This window comes from Hemicordylus capensis, chromosome 4 (genome assembly GCF_027244095.1).
Source record: "Hemicordylus capensis ecotype Gifberg chromosome 4, rHemCap1.1.pri, whole genome shotgun sequence".
Taxonomy (NCBI): domain Eukaryota; kingdom Metazoa; phylum Chordata; class Lepidosauria; order Squamata; family Cordylidae; genus Hemicordylus; species Hemicordylus capensis.
The window spans coordinates 86,052,663-86,073,771 of NC_069660.1; the positions used below are offsets into that span (position 1 = coordinate 86,052,663).

General features: G+C 43.8%; 1 protein-coding gene across 3 annotated transcripts in view; it reads right to left on the reverse strand.

Moving 5' to 3' along the window:
- Positions 1-225: 225 nt before the first annotated feature.
- Positions 226-21,109, reverse strand: part of LOC128322609 (riboflavin-binding protein-like) — a 53,694-nt gene continuing 32,810 nt past the window's right edge. For all 3 annotated transcript variants that reach the window (XM_053244185.1, XM_053244184.1, XM_053244183.1), the window contains exons 3-7: positions 18,640-18,739; positions 16,391-16,519; positions 9,829-9,940; positions 4,465-4,753; positions 226-1,128 (exon numbers count right to left, since the gene is read on the reverse strand). In XM_053244185.1, coding sequence (XP_053100160.1) covers positions 1,109-1,128; positions 4,465-4,753; positions 9,829-9,940; positions 16,391-16,519; positions 18,640-18,739 — 650 coding nt within the window. In that variant the 3' untranslated portion in view covers positions 226-1,108. The remainder of the gene's footprint in view (positions 1,129-4,464; positions 4,754-9,828; positions 9,941-16,390; positions 16,520-18,639; positions 18,740-21,109) is intronic.

The following is a 21,109-nucleotide window of genomic DNA, read 5'->3' on the forward strand; positions in this document are numbered from 1 at the left end:
TCACTTAAGGATTCCCAAATGACTTTGGATGCATGAACACCACATGTTGCCTTCATCTTCCCATCATACACACACCCTTGTATAGGACAATTGCTGCCTAATTCCTCAGAATCAATGTATAAGCTGCCTTTGATGCTCAGAGGTGTTTCATCCATCATCCATGAAAATAAATGGTTCTGAGAAGTGATCATGGACAGGAGAATAATGTAAACCTCCAACACAGCATTTGAAATCAGCCGGCTTTAATCTAATACTGTCACAGATTTGTTCATAATGAATGAGACAATCAAAATGACTTTCAGCGAAAATCAGTCCTTTCTTCACAAAGAGTGTTAGATTTTTATTATTTTCCACATCTATTGGTAATAGTGGAGAAATGGGAGTTAAATATTAAGAACCTGACCCCTTCAAACTGCAATTGCTATCATCATACTATTCATATGTGCCTAAGGTTAGGCACATATGCCTAACCCTAATCTGGGATCTCCAGGAATCAGCATCGATCTCCAGTTGTTGTTGTGGGGGGGGGGGAGGACTCCAGGAATCACTTCAATCAGAGTTGTCAATCCTACATGTGCTAGGGAGAACCACACATGCCGCAGAGATGTCTTTAAAGTTTCTGCTGCAGCTGAACAAATGAGTCACTTTGGGGCTCAAAATACAACTTGCCTATTCAGCTCTGCACATAGTTCCAGCAGAAACTTGAAGGAAACTCCACCCTGCCCACGTTTTGTAGGATTCCAGTCTCTGCTGCATTGAGGGCAGCAGCACTCCAGCAGCGCAGGTCACCTTCTTGTCTGAGTCTTGTGCTGGCTAATTGTGTCACAAGTTGCACTGGCAAATGATGCCATAGAAAAATGGACTTGGATAGATTCAAGTAAGCTCCATCCATAGAGAAGTGATTAATCATACAGATACAATTTTGGATTAAATTTGATCTATTTATATTGTTGTTAGTAGGTCATTGGAAAAGAACAATCAGAGCAGATATTGATTTTACTGGCACAGGTGTGATGCGGCACAAGTTCTCTGATGCCTGGTTTAGCAACATTCCTGGTAATCTTCAGGTACGATCTCGATTGGTGAAGGCTCACAGAGTTCCCATCAGTCAGTAGTGTTTTGGCTTACCTTAAAGAATAAAGCATTCACATTTCATATGCATTCTGTGAGATCCTTTCATGTTGATATTATTTAATGAACAGGAACAAAAAAAACCACTATCATTGTTCTGATAATATAGATGGAGGTGCCCAGCACCCTAAGAACTGACAAGAGATTGCAATAATCCTTGAGCTGTGCCTCCATTGTGGGTTTGTGTTTTTTTTTAAAGAGAGGCTGATGTAATAATCCCTTTTCACAAGGCAAATGTTTCAAGAGGTGCTGTTTATCTCATCATTGCATTAAATGTTAGTGAAAAAAGGAAAATGATCACTATATCTGGAAACTGAGTTCCCATTGTGATTTGTGCAGTTGTTATCGTCTGTGCTGTCAACAAATGTGTGGGGAGCATAGGCTCTATACCCATTATCCATGTAGTAACTGAATGTCTAAACAGGGCCCCACACATACAGGTATACACAAAGGGCCCCTGTCCAGGAATCCCATGACTGTACAGGAATTCCATTACCTGTCCACGGAACCAGGGATGAGGTCTGTTGCTGCAATGCCCACTACCACCACACTGTGCATTAGTTGATTCTGGTTTAAACTAGTATTTGTAGTTCATATAGGGATGGTTCAGACAAACTGATTCCCCCACACACAATTAAGGAAAGATGCTCCAGTGTACAGAAGGGGGAAAGGATGTCATGGCACGCACACAGCCTTATTGCAAGTGCTACAGTTGGTGAACTAAGTATCACCTGAACCAAGACCTTTTGTTGCCTGGTGTTCCATCAGTTTTTGTCTGTCAAATGGTGTCGTCTCTGTGCTATCAATAGAAAAGACTATAAATATGGATCTATGTGTGGGGGAGGGACAGAATTCAGTCAGTCACCTGCGCACGCGCATGCATATTTTTAATAGCATGCAGTTTTTAATTTAACATTGTGTTAAATGTTTAAATTTTAATGTATTGATATTTTAATTCTGTTTTAATTTGTATTTTATTGTAAACCACTCAGAGACATAAGTTTTGGGTGGTATACAAGTGTGTTAAATAGGTAGAAATAGATAGATATTACATTCTGAAGAATCATTGCAGCTGGGTCCCTAAGAGACCAGTGCAAATGCAACGTCATCTTGTGAACTGCCCAGGGACTTTTTTCATGGAATAAAAAGGAAGAGGATCTGGGGGCTGAGAGGCCTTTCATGTAGCTTGTGATTTAGGGAAGGCAAGAACTGTCGCTTGTCCTTAAAGTAGCTGCCAAATTCCAGAAACAACTGGAAAACATTTAAGCTGTTGAATTGGGGGAGAACTGTAGAGTAGAGAACAGTGATGGGAATCTGTTGCATTCCTAGAAAGGTACAATAGGTTGCCCCTACACCTGCCCTGCACATACACATATCCATGTTGAGCCTGAGTTCAGAGCATCCCCAGTCTCAGAGTAATTTGGATCTACCAGACAAACAAAACCTGACATCTGGAAAACTAATATAGTATGTCTTGAATTATTTTTGGATGGAGCTGCCAGCATTCACCCATCTCCGCTTTGTTTTCTTTATGCAATTGTGCAGGATCTTCTATAGTAGCCTCTGTGACTACAATTGCAGACCCACTTGCTCTAAAGACAACCTGTTTGAACTTGGCCACACTGGACATTCCTCACTGGCTGAAAACCATACAGTGTCCAGAACAGGGCAAGAATACAATCTGCATAGGCCAGAGACCAAAACCTGGAAAACAAGTTGTTGCCATGTGTGTAATCAATGACAGCATGCAGAAATGCAAAACCAATCCAAGGTTCAAATCAAATGAAGCAGTCCAAAGGTAATAGGCAAAAACAGCTGCAGTTACTGAGAGTCAGCCAATAGCCTCTTCCTCCTTTTCTGGGTACGGCTGCTAGGAGGCTGAGATCAAGCCAGTGTGAGTGCAGCTAGGTCTGATTACCATGGCAACTCTCTCAGCACAGACAGATATAGCCGAACAGGCTGGGAGTGAATCCTAAAAGAACCTAATAATATAATTCTTCAATTCATTGGGATTTGCAGGTGCAGTGCTTATTTGGCCACATGTGTATTCATTAACTGGCTCTGTAATTTTATGATGTAGTGAGTAAGTACATGCGGCAAGGGATAAAATTAGCAGCTGCATTTTAAACAAGTTGTTTGAGTAAGAGCTAATCTGCTGGCTTTCCATTCACTATCCCTACAACTGGACTAAATTTGGTCCAAATTGCTTAAGCAGTTAGTTAGCATGCTTGCACCTCAAATGTTGGCCCACTTGCACCTTAAACTAGTTAACCTTCTTGTACATCAAACACTCATAGGAACATAGGAAGCTGCCATATACTGTGTCAGACCATTGGTCTATCTAGCTCAGTATTGTCTTCACAGACTGGCAGCAGCTTCTCCAAGGTTGCAGGCAGGACTCTCTCTCAGCCCTTTCTTGGAGAAGCCAGAGAGGGAACTTGAAACCTTCTGCTCTTCCCAGAGCGCCTCCATCAGGGGAATATCTTACAGTGCTCACACTTCTAGTCTCCCTTTCATATGCAAACAGGGTGGACCCTGCTTAGCTAAGGGGACAAGTCATGCTTGCTACCACAAGACTAGCTCTCCTCTCACGGGTCCACCTTCTTAGAAATGGGGCAGATGACATCATTACAAACTATGCCTTTGAGGTGTCCCTACAATTGTACCAAATTTGGTCCAAATCGGTTCCCACTTGCACCTCAAATGTTCATGTGCCCACCATCTTGAATCAGAGTAGATGACATCATTATAAACTATGCCTTTGAGGTGTGCCTATGTGTCCCTACAACTGTACCAAATCAGCTAGGTGGTTCACAAGCTTAGTCAAATTGCACCTCAAACATTTACGTGTCCGCCACTTTGGACTGGGGTGGATGACATCATTACAAACTATACCACGGAGGCACCCCTATGTTTTACTCACTACAACTGTACCAAATTTGGTCCAAATTGGCTAGATGGTCCACACATTTGCCCGCTTTTGCCTCAAATGTTTATGTGTCCACCATTTTTAATTGGGGTGGATGACATCATCACAGACTATGCTGTTGAGGTGTCCCTATGTGTCCCTACAACTGTACCTGATTTGGTTCATATTGGTCCAGACATTGCAAAGTTGATAGTGGGTGACACACACATGGACACATGGACACACAGACACACACAGAGAATGCCGGGTGATCTTATAAGCCTACTGGAAAGTAGGCTAAAAATCATGTCCAAACTGATGTGCTCTTTGAAATTTGGATGACAGCACAGATCAGCATGCCCACACCAAAGCCAGTACCCAGCATTACAATTATGCCTGCCCACCACCACAATCTTGGCACTCACTCTGTCTCCATGCCTTCTTATTCTTGCTTCTTCGGCTTTGTTTTATGTGCCTCCTGCAGACCTGCTCATCGCTGCTGCTGTTGCTGCTGCTGCTGCTGCTGCTGCTGGAGGATGAGGAGGACGAGGAGGATGAGGACGAGGAGGAGGAAGAGGAACTTGCCTCCATCTTCTGTATGGTCTTGATAAACATGGTGTCCATCACATCCATTTGCAAGCAGCAGGTTGATTTGCTTACCTTCAGTGAATCCCCCCACATGGTCTCACACATGTCAGTACCATCAGCATACATCTAGGAGTTAGAAAGACAAAGCTGGATAGTTACAGCATCCATCCAACCCAGGAGACTTGGAACAGGTTCATTCTTGTCATGCTAGCCTTCATAAACTGGACCATGTTTTCCTTCTCTGGTCTGGATCTTTGCCCACTTTGAAAAGCAAGGTGAGGGGCAGAGTGTAATTTGGCAGGTTAAAAACAGCACGTAGACGTAACATGGCAAGCATCAATTCAGGATACACAATTCAGGATATGTCAGTTCAGGGCTGGTTCATACGATCAATCTCATGTCGGTTTGGTGAAAAACAGAAATCCAGGTGATGTGCACACTCCCGCAGAATGTTGTGTGAATTTAGGATTTTTCAGTGATCCCAGATTCATGTCTCAACAGATCGATATTTAACCAAGGTCTGGTAAATTTAAACTCAGTTTGTGGGTATCAGTTAAATACCTGTTGGTCATGGTGCGAATTTGGGATCAGTGAAAAATCCTGAGTTCACACACTCCGCCAGGATATGAATTTTTTCATCGAATTGATGTAGGATTGATCATGTGAATCAGCCCAACATTCTTTCCAAGTAGTCTCTGCAGCCATTTGCACACATCATACAGAGGACTGTATCAAAGCTAAAACTTTGGAGAAAGGAGGCAAAGCATCAGTCTTCAATGTGCCTGTCCAACTCTATTCCTTTTGGATCTTAGCAACTTCATTTTCAGCTGTGGGCCAACTCAGACTGAAACCTTCCTTCCTTCCTTCCTTCCTTCCTTCTGTCCTTCCCTCCAGAGGCGTAACTATAGGGGGGGCAGGGGGGGCACGTGCCCCGGGCGCCATCTTTTCTGGTCACGTGGGGGGGTGCCACCATGACCAATTTTTTTAAATTTTTTTTAAAAAAAATTCTTAATACAAATGTTTCCTGCTCAATGCAGCAGCGCTGCAGCAGTCAAGGGAGCGAGTCAGTGCCCCCTTCCCCACGAGCGGTCCCTTCCACGCCGCCTGCGCCCCCCCTCCATTGCTTTGCTGGCGCCTGGCGGCCAGTCAGTGGCCTGGCTTGGCGGCGGCGGGCGCTTGTGAGGAAAAACCTAAGTATAATGTAGTATGTTGGGGGGGCGGTGGGGGGCGCCATTTCAGTGCTTGCCCCGGGCGCCGTTTTCCCTAGTTACGCCTCTGCTTCCCTCCCTCCCTTCCTTCCAAATGTAGAAAGAGTAGCACAGTTTGAAAAGCATTTGGGTACCACTTGGAGATGGTCTGACTGGCTGACTGAGCTGGCAAAACAATACATTGCTGTGTGAATTACATACCACACAGGGTTGGTATGACTTACTAGACATGCTCAGAAGTCCAGATCCTTTTATTCTAGGAGCCAAATTAGACATGACATTGAACACATCATAGTCTGCTTGGGGGCTTATTTTAAGTTGCAGCTACATGGCAAGCTGCATCTCTGGGGCTCATAAGCTTCAGGGGGATTTTTGTCAGGGAAATGGCATGGAGATAAACAACACCTACTTCTGCACCATGTTCCTGATCCAATTAGATACCCTATATAGCTGCTACTTTAAATTAAAAATAAGTCCATAACAAGACATGAGAGCATCTTCTTCCTTATGAGCCCTGCCACTTATTGGGATCATTTGGGGAGGTCCATCTGCAGTTGCTACCAGCTTATCCGGTGGCTATTCAGAGATAGACCTTCTTTGTTGGCACCCCCCAGGTTTTGGAATGTGCTTCCTGCCAAAATAAGAGTCTCCTCAACTCTGACAGCTTTCAAAAAGACTCTTAAGACACATTTGTTTTAATTTGAGTTGTAGAATTGTAACTTAGAATGATTCAGAGAAGATTGGAAACCATTTTTGGTGTATCTAAAAAACTATTTTCCTACTATGGACCTTACAGCTGGATTTGAAATTTAGAGAGAAAATTAAAAGAAAAAGAAAAAAAAGAAATGCAGATTGGGTAGACTAATTGTGTTTGTAAGGGTTTAAATTTATGTTTTGAATTATTATTATAGCAAGGGTAAATTTTATAGCTGATGTTTCACGAAGAGAGATGCGCGGGAAGCCCACTTCTGTTTATTATGTTTGTTATGAATGAATATTATGACTGTTAAAATCAATTAAAATTCAATATGAAAAAAAAATTTGAGTTGTAGAATTGTACATTTGTTTTTAAACTGTATTACAGTTTTAACTGTTTTAATTTTATGTTATATTTGTTGTAAACCACCCAGAGATGTAAGTTTGGGATGGTATACAAATATAATAAATAAATAATGCCATGTCTTCTTTAGCCCAGTCATCCCCAAAAGAAGAAGAAGAAGAAAGGGAAGACTCCTGTGAGGCCAAAGTCCTCACAATGAGGATGAGATCTAGCCCGTCTGCTGGCCACTTTTGCCTTGCCTCTTTTCAATGGGCTTTGCTGAGGTTGGGTAATTCTGCTGCATTTCTGCATCAGGTGTCATTGGATCATCTAATTGCTTCAATGCAGAGGCACAGGAGAAAGACTTGACTTCTCCTGAGACATAAAAAAGGCTGTTGTCTCTGTATGTCACTGGTCTGGATATGCCTTCTGATTGGAAGAAAGCAAACATAGTGCAGTTACTCAGGCAAGACACAGCAGGTAGACTCCTCTAATGCATTCTAAAAATGTCTCCAGTTTTCATTCAAAGGATACCTCAGCCATCAGAAGTCTGGGAAACACCATTTTAGATAAATCGACTTTGAACAAATATCACAACATAACTTTATCTTCATAATCTCTCACATTGTGGTTTAGAATTTGACTGATTCATTGACCTTACAATAACACAAAGATGCAATTACATTAATCTGATTCACCACGAGCCCCACCGCCTGTTAAGATCATCTGAAGAGGTTCGCCTGCAGTTGCCACCAACTCGTCTGGCGGCTACCTGGAAACGGGCCTTCTCTTTTGCTGCCCCTGGACTTTGGAATGTGCTCCCTGTTGAAATAAGAGCCTCCCCATCTCTGGCAACTTTTTAAAAAGGCACTGAAGACATATTTATTCATCCAGGCTTTTAATTAGATGTATAGTTTTAATAATTTTAATGTTGGGTTTTAAATGATTTTAATGTTTAAATGATTGTAATGGTTTAATTGATTTAATGTTTTAAATTATTTTAATTGTAAACTGTCCAGAGATGCAAGTTTTGGGCAGTATAGAACAGAACAGAACAGAACTTTATTACGGTCATAGACCAATATACAAGAAATACAAACAATGCATCATGTAAATACAATTTAAAAAGAAGAGAGAAATATATAAACTACTTATGAAATGCATTGCTAAAGATCAAATTGAGTTTTGCAGATTATAAAACAAAACCTGGCCACAATATTAATGATTTTTTAATCTGGGTTAAGTAATAAAACTTCAAAATCATCAGTGTGTCCTAAAAACTTAGACAATAAGGGGGAGATTAATCTCATAGGAACACAGGAAACTGCCATATAGTGAGTCAGACCATTGGTCTATCTAGCCCAGTATTGTCTTCACAGACTGGCAGCAGCTTCTCCAAGGTTGCAGGCAGGAATCTCTCTCAGCTCTATCTTGGAGAAGCCAGGGAGGGAACTTGAAACCTTCTGCTCTTCCCAGAGCAGCTTCATCCCCTGAGGGGATTATCTTGCAGTGCTCACACATCAAGTCTCCCATTCATATGCAACCAGGGCAGACACTGCTTAGCTATGGGGACAAATCATGCTTGCTACCACAAGACCAGCTCTCCTCTCAAGACCAGCTCTCCTCTCAAGCAGGCTTCCTTAAAAAAATCACAATGTAAAATTGAATGTGTATTGGTCTCCACTTGACCAGAACCGCAAGGGCAGAGGCACGCAGGGAAAGGGATGCCCTTGAACCTGCCCTCTAAAAACGGCAGATGGAAGAACGTCCATTCAGGCTAATGTCAAATTGTCAATGCTGTTAGAGGTTGTTGATTTTTACCCACAATAGGTAAAACAGCAGAGCACTAAGGAATGAGCACACACCCCAGTTACAGAGTAGGTAGCAGAGGATGGTTCGGATATTGCAGCTATTTAAAGAAAAGACATGGAGATCCTTGTATGACTAAACACTAAATATTTATTGGTTAAATACACTTAGATAGGAAAGACCTATCTCTAATCTAAAGGACTACATAGTGGATAGGTAAGGAGAGAGAGATGTTTCCATCTACTCTCTAGGAGGAAAGGAAGGATTGTGACTCAGCACAGGAAGTGCTGCAGAGTCCATTCAGGGGTCATAGAGTAGGGACAGATAGGGAGACCCTGACTCACTGTCTCTACTCCCAATGCCCCTAGTGGTCATTAGGACAGTTGGTGCAAAAGGTCGATGCACTGGAAGTTCATCTCCAACAAATGCATGTCTGAATTTGGGGATAATAATAGAATACAGATAGCCTGCTGGCTTGAGATTAAACAATTGCGCCCCAAGATAGATGGTCTTAGAAATAAAAGCAGCTTCCTCTTGCAATCCTACATCAGTGATGTGTTGTTTGATCTCCCCCTTAGCCCAGTCATTGCCCATCTGCAGCAGAACCTCTAGAGGCAGTATAGAGATTTGTTAAATAAAGAAATAAAGAAATAAATTCTTGAATACAAAACTGGATATCATAATGCAAGGCAGGATGTGTGTGAGCAGATGAGTTTCATCTTCTTATTGAAGGAATATTTGCTAGACCACCAGAGCACTGTTGGATGCAGAATTACAGCTAGTTGGGGTCTTCCCAAAAATGCTCTTTGGCTCACTAACTTAAGAGTGTTATAGGAATATAGGAAACTGCCTTCTACTGAATCAGGCCATTGGTCTATCTAGCTCAGTATTGTCTACACAGACTGGTAGCAGCTTTTCCAAGGTTGCAGGCAGGAATCTCTCTCAGCCCTATCTTGGAGATGCCAGGGAGCCTGGAACCTTCTCTTCCCAGAGTGGCCGCATCCCCTAAGGGGAATATCTTACAATGCTCACATGTGGTCTCCCATTCAAATGTAACCAGGGTGGAATCTGCTAAGGAAAGGGGACAATTCACGCTTGCTTCCACAAGACTGTCTATGGCTTATAGATAATTTCCATTACATTACCTGGCTGTAGGGGATGCACTTATCCTTACAGTGGTTTTCTCCTTTGTGATCAATTTCCCAGTCTTTCAACCAGTTCTTAACACATGTGAGATCATTTTTACAAGCTTCATACCTACGAAGTAGAGAAAGAGAGAAAGCACAGATGATTGCCTTGTTTGTGTTTGTGTTGTCTGTTGTGATACAAAACAGAAGAAAGCTTGCAGGTCATGCTGATAATATGTTGTGTTTTCCCTTCAGTTCAGTTAGCTCAAAGACTTATTTGGAATTTTTTCATTTGGCAGATAGGTAAACAGAAGAATAGAACATCATATTAACTTCCTCCCAGTTCACCCTGTCATTCAGTAACAAAAGGAAGTCCCTTTTCACGCAACACATAATTAATCTATTGCATTATCTGCCATGTCATGTGATGATGCCCACCAGCTTGGAAGGCTTTAAGTGGTGCTTAAACAAATTCATGGAGGACAAGTCTATCAGGCTACTTTTATGTTAAGAGACAGGATGCTTCCAAATACCAGTTGCAGAGAGGGGAATGCCTTCATCTCCTCATTGTGTGGCTCCCCAAGGCATTTGGCGAGCCATTGTGTGAAAAAGGTGCTGGACTAGATAGGCCTTAGGTCTGATCCAGCAGGGATGTTCTTATGTTCTTAGGTTCAGAGCTAATATCCGGATTACAACCTAGCAATATTCATTGTGACATGTCAGTCATTGTTAATCTGTACATGACGTAGTGCAGCTTTTTAATGCCAAATATTGTCAGCATAAGCAAGGCTTATACAACTCCTGTTCAGATTTATGTTCTTGACCTTTTTATTTGCAAGGTCAGTCAAAGTTGGGAAAGACTGAAGGACCGGACCTTCTCAAGTGGGAACACAATCAGGGAGAAAACCTTCTTTCTTCTGCAAGTCCCACCACAGGCAGTATATTATCCTTTGAGGAGAGGAGCGACATGGCACTCCTCTTCCATTTGCAGTTCAGACTGGTAAATGTCATTCAGACCACAAGGAAGTGTGGAAGAGCGCAACAGTACACATTCTCTTTCCTCACTGCATCTTAGACGGGTGTGGAGTCTCACTCTGCCTCCTGGGAATAATCCCCACTTTCTCCTTGGAGGAAGAGAAAGGAGGAGGTTTATACCATCAGATATCCTCTTCCCCTCCCAGGATAACTTAACCCAGCTCCTTCCCCTGTGGGCAAAGGCAGCTGTCAGCCTCTCCTTTTACTATCGCCTCCTCCTGGGCCCACTGCTCTGTCTCTTCAAATAGTTGCTAGCAGTGACTGCCGACATTCTCACACCTGTGCAAGTGACGTGTCTTTTCCCAACTACAAGTCTTGTTGGACTTCTTTGAAATGTTCTGTCAGCAGCATAGCCACATAAGAACAGCCCTGCTGGATCAGGCCCAAGGCCCATCTAGTCCAGCATCCTGTTTCACATAGTGGCCCACCAGATGCCACTGGAAGCCACAGGCAGGAGTTGAGGGCATGCCCTCTCTCCTGCCGTTACTCTCCTGCAACTGGTATTCAGAGGCATCCTGCCTTTGAGGCTAGAGGTGGCCTTTAGCCCTCCAACTAGTAGCACCATTTGTGGGACACATGCCACAAACAGCTGCAATTATGGTGCTCTCTCTCTCTCTGCCTCTCTTCCCAGCTTCTGGAGCCTTGGAATGCCCATCAAACCTCTCTCTGTCTTCACAGTGGTGGTGGAGTCAGGAAATACCAGACACTGGGGAGACAAGAATATGCACAGATCCATATTCTCTTCCTACAGCTTCTTCCCAGGCTTCAGGGGGCCTTCAATAAACTGCCTTCCATGGGTGGACCCTCAGAGAGTCTTTCCATTACCACTATGCAAAAGCTGTGGGCAAAGGCTGTGGTTTTAGAGACCAACAGCAGGCCCTTCTGAAAGCCCTGGGCCCTTGGCAGCTGCCCAGCCATGCCAATTCCTGATGTCAGCTCTGCTCCTTCCCTTTCTCAAGATAATAGGGTTTCTAGTAGGGTTATTCTGCTAATGATAGAGTGATTGCCAGATTCAATAAAGACTCATTATTATGTAGGTGAAGTGATATCACTGGTGCAGTTTCTCCCAGCACTCTAGTGCTGTGACAGAAAAAGTGCCACCTACTGAAAAGCGCTGTCAGACATCAATATTAAATACACCAAAGTTCCGTCTTCTATTGAATCTACCAAACCACTTATATACCATTATACCAATGGTAAGAATTTCCACTGATTTAATCAGTGAGAGGATTTGTCCTCCATTTTTGAAAGATGCTTGAGAGAATCCAGTTCCAAAGCATACTGGGGGCTGAAAAACAGGATATCTGGAGAAGAAATATATGGTGTGCAATGTGAAGAACATGGAATCAAAAAAGCAATGCACATTCACAAAGTCAGATTACTTGCAACGATCTGTTTTCGTTTAAAACAAATCCTTATGTCAGTGCTGAGAATTTATTAAATGTGCCAAGTTCATGGTTTCCGCTGTAATTGTCCAAGGACTCTCTGGCAGGTGGGTTGGAAAGGGAAGCTGCCCCAAGAGCTCTCCAAAGTCCATGCACAGGCTGGAAGATGAGCTCTAGCAGGCAAATCCAGGCCAACAGGAAGCAAACGGAAAACTTAAGGCGAGGTTCCTTAAGTCCTTTAAAATCAAATCTCTGCTTCCTCAGAACATTATGAAAGCTATTTGCCCTTTTTCAGAGATGCAAGAGATTTGTAAGCAAGTGCATTTGCAGCATGAGGAGAACTGAGCTGATATAAACCTGGCAGCTATGTATTGCATGTTAAGTAGATTTCAGCATGCAAATTCTGTTTGGGAATACAGGGCAGGACAAGTGGGAAAATTGCCCCTAATTTTTTCCAAACCCACAGGGCAACCAAAATGATCAGGGGCCTAGAACACCTTCCTTATGAGGCTAGGCTACAGCATCTGGGGCTCTTTACCTTGGAAAAGAGGCAACTAAGGGGAGACATGATTGAAGTGTATAAAACTATGCATGGAGTCGAGAGGGTAGGCAGAAAGAAATTTTTCTCCCTCACTCACAACATTAGAACCAGAGGTTACCCCATGAAACTGAAGGTTGGGACATTTAGGACTGACAAAAGGAAATACTTTTTCACACAGCACGTAATTGATCTATGGAATTCCTTGCCATGGGATGTGGTGATGGCCACGAGACTGGAAGGGGCTTAGCCAGATTCATGGAGGACAGATCTATCAATGGCTACTAGTCTGTTGGCAGTGGGCCATCTCCAGCCTCAGAGGCATGATGCATCTCAATACCAGTTGCAGGAGAGCAACAGCAGGAGAGAGGGCATACACATACACTCCCCAGAGGCATCTGGTGGGCCGCTGTGGGAAACAGGATGCTGGACTAGATGGGCCTTGTGCCTGATCCAGCAGGGCTGTTCTTATGTTCACAGTTATAAGCAGGGTTACTCTCTAATGGGAATAAAACTGAGTAAGGCTCAGTCAGAGCCTGGGCAGGTATAGTATGTGGGAACTCTTCATTGCAGTTCCCACCACTGCAGGTCCCCTTCTTCACCAGGACCAACAAGAACAGCAGCAGTGGCAAGGTCCAAAAGGAAACTCTCCAATGCCAAGCCCAACAGGACTTAGGAGATCACTCCAGAGGCTCTGGGACAGGGCTGCTCAACTTAGCTCCCTCCCCAGCTGTTTTTGAACGACAACTCCCATAATCCCCAGCCACAGTGACCAATAGTCAGGGATTATGGGGATTGTAGGCCAACATCTGCTGGAGGGCCAATGTTGAGCAGCCCTGCCCTGGTGCAATCTCTCATTTCCTGTTAGCTTGTGTTGCAATCTTTCACACTCTTTCACACTCCCTTAGCCCCACTGGGCATCCTCAAGGCTGGAGGGCATGCAAGAGAGGCATGCTCTGTTGTCACCAGCTGCCCCTCTCACTGCCAGGAGTAATGATCAATTCTTTCTGGCACCCCTCACGCTGGAAAGGGGAGATACGGAAAGATTTTGGCACTGGGCTTTCTGCTAGGCCATGTGCCTTGGCCAGTGCCTGACCATGTCACCCTCTGACACTGGGGTCAGCAACTGGAGGTTCCTCAGCCAAATCCAGCCCCCTGGGTATTACTACCTAGCCCCCCAGCTGCCAATTTAGAGGTCATGGTGGTGTGAAGAAGTGGCATCTGCGTCTACACAACTAACTGGCAGACAGTTTTAAAGAGCAGTGGCAGAGGTGTTAACCTATCACCCTTCTCTCTCTTTTCAAAGTGGTCTTTCAGAAATATCAGTTGATGAGGAGGAATTTCCAGTCAGAGCTATGCATTGTGCTTGCAGGAGAACTAGGTCAGTCCAGGAAATGCCATCATAAATATAATTTTTTAATACAGAGTGGGAAAATTCATGCATACAATACATAATTAAGAGTGGGAAAAGTCACCCAAGTTTAAATGTGGGGATAAGATTGCTATATAACTAATACTCCTCCCCCAGATGCTGGCCAAAAAAAACAAGGGGTATCAATCCAGGAATCTATAGTAGGCATACTTAAAGTCTGGCTCACACCCAGTGGGAGTTTTGACTTTTTTCTTCGAACAGAGGGCCATTTCTATCCCTCTACTTCTTTAAAAAATAAATAAATAAATTCCAAAGTCCCACTGGTATGGTCCATACCATACCATAAATTCCATACTTTTGAATTTATTTATTTATGTATTGTTCTACATTGTAGAACAAATGCTGGGCTTCCCTAAATTGTGTCCAGATATTCTGGAAGTTCTGTGGAGCTGAAATGGTCTGAAATAAAGAATGCCCATTTATGGAACTGGTGTTAAATATATTCTTTGGGATTCTCTTTTATTTGAGTCATCCTCTTAAAATCAAACACAAGTCTTAAAAATAGGGACACCTAGTTATCCTCTTTGTTGTCCTGGAATGTAGTAGGTGTGATATTAAGTTAGTTTGGAAGGTTAAGGGCTAGTCCCTTGGTAAGCTGATCAAGCATTTGAAGCAACATTAAATATTTTGTTGACAAATCTGATTTTGGTAACCTCAACATTTTTGTCAATGTCACTAAATTTTTGCATAAGCTGTTGCCATATTACTCATAGAGAATAAATAATCCTAAAATAATGTATTTTATTACAACACATTTTGTGGGAACAGATAAAGGCAAGCTTTCAAATTAAACAGAACTCTTAATCTGGCAGAATGTGTAACCTTCAGTCTTGAAAACCCCTATCCCAATAAAATCTATTCCGATAAATAGATCACTGTACTTGATTTCTCATTTAAGCTTTTGAGTGATCCATAAGTGACACCGATGTAGCTCAAAGTTGCATTAGTTTCCCCCCTCCCTCTTTTTCTTTCCATCCCTCCTTCCTTTTCTCATCTCCCCACAACCAGTGCCGAGGGGGGAGAGTGGGGTTGGGTTTGGGAGTGGGAGGGGGGACTGGGAAAGACATTGTAAAATACAAAATGTTTTAAAAAACATTAACATTTAAAAAGTTGCATTAGTTGAATACAACAGAGCAGAGGTGCACTTAGGTAATTTTGGAGCCTGGACCTAAAGACCTTTGGAATCCGCCCCCCCCGCCCCCGCCGCTGCAAGTTAAGCACCACTTTTTTAACGTGTAGGTTCTTGAGGGCACAAACCACACCACCCAGGACAGAGTAAAGAGGATTTGAGGCCCTCCAGGGGGTGTGGAGGCCCTGGACCTCGACTCTAAAGTTCAGGGGTAAGAGTGCCTCTGCAACAGAGGACAAAGTTGCAAAATTAATCTTACTTATTTTGCTTTAAGTAAACACTGTAGCTTTGCTGAGATCTTAACAGTGTATGTATAAATAAGGAGGTAGAAGAGCGAATTTAGATTTTGAACACAGCAACATGGAAGGGTCAGGCAGGGGTGTAGCTATAATTGAGTGGATCAGTTCAAAGAACCCAAGCCCCCGTGTTCCTGAGGGCCCCCCAGCTCCACCCCTCCCTATTTTCTTTAGTGGTGTGCACGGAACCGGTCTGGCACTGGGGAGGGGGGCTCTCTAAAGGCGGGGGAGGGTGTACTTACCCCTCCCGCCGCTTTCCCCCCTCCAGCACTCCCCGCTTTGTAAGCATTTGGGGCGGCAGGGTACCTTCCTGCTGCCCCTACCCCCATTCCTCGTCAAAAGGCTTCAAAAGCCTCACTGTGCATGTGCACGTTGCGCGCGTCACCTCTGTGTGTTGCATGCACATGCGATGTGCGCACACGCAGTGAGGTTTTTGAAGCCTTTTGATGAGGGGTGGGGTAGGGGCGGCAGGAAAGTACCCTGCCGCCCCAAATGTTTACAAAGCAGGGAGCGCTGGAGGGGGGAAAGTGGCAGGAGGGATAAGTACACCCTCCCCCACCCTTAAAGACCCACCCACCCCCGGCGCCGAACTGGCCCCAGGACCGGACCAGTCTGGAGGCCCTTAGAATGGGCTCCGGACCGGTCTGTGCACATCACTATTTTCTTCATTATCTCCCTCACTCTGAGCAGCCCCCTATTCCCTAGCTATGCCCCTGGGGTCAAGATTTGTTTAATTAAAAGTAGAGATAGTAAGTACTGACATACCAATCATCACAGAAGTTTTGACACACAGGAACAGACTTGATAGCAGCCCTGTATTTGGGATGTTCCCAGTAGGCAGCATATGGTGAACACCTGTAAAAGCACTCCATCTTCTTCATATAACTCTCACAGCTGTTATTAAGAGAGAACAACCATTGTTACTACATGAAGAGCAGCTATCATGGCATACCTCAATGTTCCAAGATCAGTTCTGATTTTTCAAATCACTTTCTTGGGATGCGACACTTTAGACTAGGTCAAATCAGAGTCCTGCCATTCAGCTCATTGTGCTAGCATATTTTAAGACTCACGTGAAGCTGTGGTATGCATAGGAGAATTATGTGTCAATATACCACAACCTAACAGATGCTGAAAGGCATAATCTCATACTGTGCAGGAGGAGGCAATGGTAAACTTCCCCTGAATTCTACCAAAGACAACCACAGGGCTCTGTGGTCACCAGGAGTCGAAAGTAATTCGACGGCACACTTTGCCTTTTACCTTTAATACCATTAACTTCCTCCATTTTAATGGCCAGCTATTTTTAATAGAAGCTATTTCCATATGTAACACGTACCATTCGTGGACATCTCCCTTTTATATTTCTGATAAGATTCTTCCATTGTGCCTTATAATATTGAATGGTGGTTCTCTGTGCAGTTTATTGGTTTTTAGATATTTACTTTAGATATAGAATACAGAATGATTTTACTGACTTTTGTGGGGAGGGGCATACTTTAAATACCAATTTATTGGTCAAACTGGAGACAACACTGTAACATGAAACTTTGACTCAGTAGCCATAATCCTTCAGCACTTAACACTCGGGAGTCTTTGTCCTATTGGAGTCCATTACAGTGCTTTGCAGCAGTGCTCCCTCAAGATCAACGTTCTTGTTAGTGTCATTTTTGTTATGTCAATATAGGACTCTACTACACGGATATTTATATACCACTTATTGACAAATGTTTTCAAAGCGGTTTAGATAGAAAAAATGTAATAACTAAAGATGGCTCCCTGTCCCCAAAGGGCTCATAATCTAATAAGAAACATAAGGTAGACACCAGCAACAACCACTGGAGGGGTGCTGTGCTGGGGATGGATTGGGCCAGTTGCTCTCCCCCTGCTAAATATAAGAGAATTGCCACTTTAAAAGGTGCCTCTTTGCTCAGTTAGCAGGGGTATGACTTAAGCGGCTGAGGAGTTATGGCTGTTGAGTCAAGCTTCATCTTACAGTATTGTCTCCAGTATAGTTTTTAGTGTCGTCACCAATAACTGCACTGTTCTGCCTAAGCATAACCTGGAAATGTGAACCATGTCGTACTCTAGAAAGGAAGTACTTGTGAAGAAATAGGTAGCCCTCAGAAACTAACGGAAAAACTCATAAAATAGCAAAGTGGCATAAGCTTTTATGGATGACAACCCACATTGTCAGATGTTGGGTAGGTATTGGAGAAACACAGTAAACCAAGCAGTGGAAAGCAGAGCATAGGAACTCTATTTTATAAAAGGGGAAATTGCTTTGGCAAGAACAGAAGTAAATTTCGCTTCTGAACACAGCAACATAGAAGGGTCAGGATTTGGTTAATCAAAGGAGAGGTAGTAAGTACAGATGTACGAATCATCACAGACGTTTTGGCACACAGGGACAGTCTTGATGGCAGCCCTGTAGTTGTGCATGCTATTTATTTAATGTTTTTATCTACCAGTTATATCAAGGCATACCTTCACATTTAATTTTTAACCTATAATTAGCTTTCCCCTCCCCATGTCTACTGATATACACTGATAATAAACTGCATTAAGGAACTCTGGAATGTTGAGCCAAAAGATGGGATTATTGCAGGCTAGTGAAGTAGGCTGCAACTTTTTTCTGACATGGCTCCTATGTGTTTCTCACAGGGATGGTCCTTTAAAGAGGTGAGGTGAGGCGGTTGCCTCAAGTGGCCGATCACTGGGGTGCCAGCAGGACAGCCTGCCTCAAACAAAAAAAGGGACTGCACGGGGAGGAGGCAGCATTTGGCGCCCTGCACACTGAGGTCTTGGGCTACCACTGGTTTACCAGCTGCATGCCAAGGAATGTTTTACCTGTTGAATTTCCACATTTCATGCAACTGTTAGGCACATAAGCCATGCATGGAAAAAAGGTGGTACTCTTAAAATGTGCATTCCACTGAGTTATGCTGGTGGATGCTTGTAAAGAGCCCTGGACTAATTAGAGCAGACCTGGACATAAGTAACAAGTAACTTACGCTTTACTGAGATGTCCACATCTGTTCCAGTAGGTGGTCTTTATTTTAGTTACTGGTGAATGAGCCAGTTTTTCTGTAATGTCTGCATAGCAACAAGAGGCTGTGGGGAATTGAAAACAAAGGTCTCACAATAAGTGTTTGCTTACTAAAACTTGGAAGATTTCAAATTATATAAGTACTCACAATAGCCACTGAGTTGAAAATGGGAAGTGAAATTTCCTTTAGCTGTCTTAGTTATTTTGTAAAATTAACAATGTTTAAATAAAACCATAATTTAAAAAACTAGGAAGTGAGAATTTATAAACGTTAAATATTTATGAAATATTTCAGTTACTATTTAGATATTGGAAATTATAATTTGACACTACTTAAATATTTGTACTGGCATATGTTTGTCCATATAGCAAAAGGTTAAGTGGTATATAAATAAATGTTATAGAATAGAGGACTAAAGATCTGAATCCCAGATTTTTGAGCAGGAGAACATGTGCATTCACATGCTTAGTTTTATTACCAAATATCAATGACACATAATTGTTTCTAGATACGTGATCTTCCAACTTTATCCTCAGACTAAAGAGTAGCTTCACATATGCACTTGTGGACTTTTTTTCATAAGAACATAAGAAGAGCTCTACTGGAACAGACCAATAGTCCATCATTCAGCATTCTGTTCCCCAGAATGACTGAGCGGCCAACTAGATGCCTCTGAAGAGTGCAGGGGACGAGAGCAATAGCCTTCTCCTGCTGTTGGGCCCCTGAACAACTGGTGTTTAGAGGTATACTGACTAGGCCAGTGATAGACTTCTTCTCCATGGATTTGCTTAATCCGCTTTTAAAGACATCTACCACATCCCATGACAGCAAATCTCATGCATTGTGTGTTGAATGAATAAGTACTTTCCCTTGTCTATCCTGGATCGTCCTTATTCACCTTTCCCCCCTAAACTCAATAAAACACTTTGGGGCTATTCTCACGATTAGCAAAAATCGGGCTAGGAGAGCCTAGACTGATTTTTGCTAATCGTAAGAACCACTGGGCTCGGCTGCGAGCCCGGTGGCTTTTGAGCGGCTAACCGCTCAAGTAGCCCGCCCCTTAGCCTGGGTTTGCAGAGCGAGTGCTCTGCAAACCCGGGCTATTGGATCGTGAGTAGCCACGGCACAGCTCCGCGCTGTGGCTACTCACGAGGAGACCCCTGGAGGGGAGGCAAAAAGCCACCTCCCGGCTCCGGGGGTCTCACCAGCATGCCCACGCCGAACCCGTCACGGAGCTGGCAATCATGTGGGCGGCCGATCCGGCTGCCCAGGGCTCCCTCCCCGCTCATGAGCAGGGAGAGCGGGCTTAGCCCACTCTTCCCGTTCACCGCCACAAACCGGGTCTCACTGATCGTGAGACCCAGTCCTTTAGCTTTTCCTTTCAGGGAATAAGAAGCTTCAGCCAGAGGCGTAACTATAGGGGGGGCAGGGGGGGCACGTGCCCCGGGCGCCATCTTTTCTGGTCACGTGGGGGGCGCCGCCATGACAAAAAAAAATTTTTTAATTTTTTTTAAAATTTTTTTGTTAATACAAATGTTTCCTGCTCAGTGCAGCAGCGCTGCAGCAGTCAAGGGAGCACGTCGGCGCCCCCTCCCCCACGAGAGGTCCCTTCCACGCCGCCCGAGAATTGGCGGCGGCGGGCGCTTGTGAGGAAAAACCTAAGTATAATGTCGTATGTGGGGGGGCGGGGGGCGCCATTTCAGTGCTTGCCCCGGGCGCCGTTTTCCCTAGTTACGCCTCTGTTCAGCCCCCTAAGCATTAGTTGTCCTTTTCTACACCTTTTCTAGTTTCACAATTAAAAAATATATATCTAGGTAGACCTGATTGAAACTGTACTCAGTATTCCAAGTATGGCTGCTGCACATATTTATATGACATTACAATCCTGACAGTTTTCGTTTTAGTCCCTTTCCTAATAAACCTTAGCAAGGAATTTACCTTTTTGTTTGTTTGTTTTAACAACTGCCTCAGTTGAGTTGGTGTTTTAATTGAGCTGTCCACTATGACTCCAAGATTTGTTTTGTACTTAGTTGCTGCCAGTTTAGACCTCATCAGTGCCGATATGAACTTAGCCCCCGCCCCACACCCCCGCCATGTGCATAATTCAACACTTATTTATACGTAGTCTCATTTGCAGGGGTGGCTTGCCAAAGAGGTGAAGTGAAGTGATGGCTTCAAACAGTGCCTGCCCCCTGGGGTGGTGTGTTGTTGGCCTTTTGCCCTGCCCCCCCTACCTGCAGTTGTCAACTCATCTGCCTTGCTGCTTGCCACTTCCTGCTGTCACCACACAATGCCATTTCTCTGCTGGCTAGTGCAACACTTTCCAGCTGCATAGGCTCTCTCTCTCTCTCCCCTGCACCCGCCCCCCCGCACTACTGATAAGCATGTGGGTGTGGTAATGTTGAATGATGGAGGACTGGGAAGTTATCCTCTG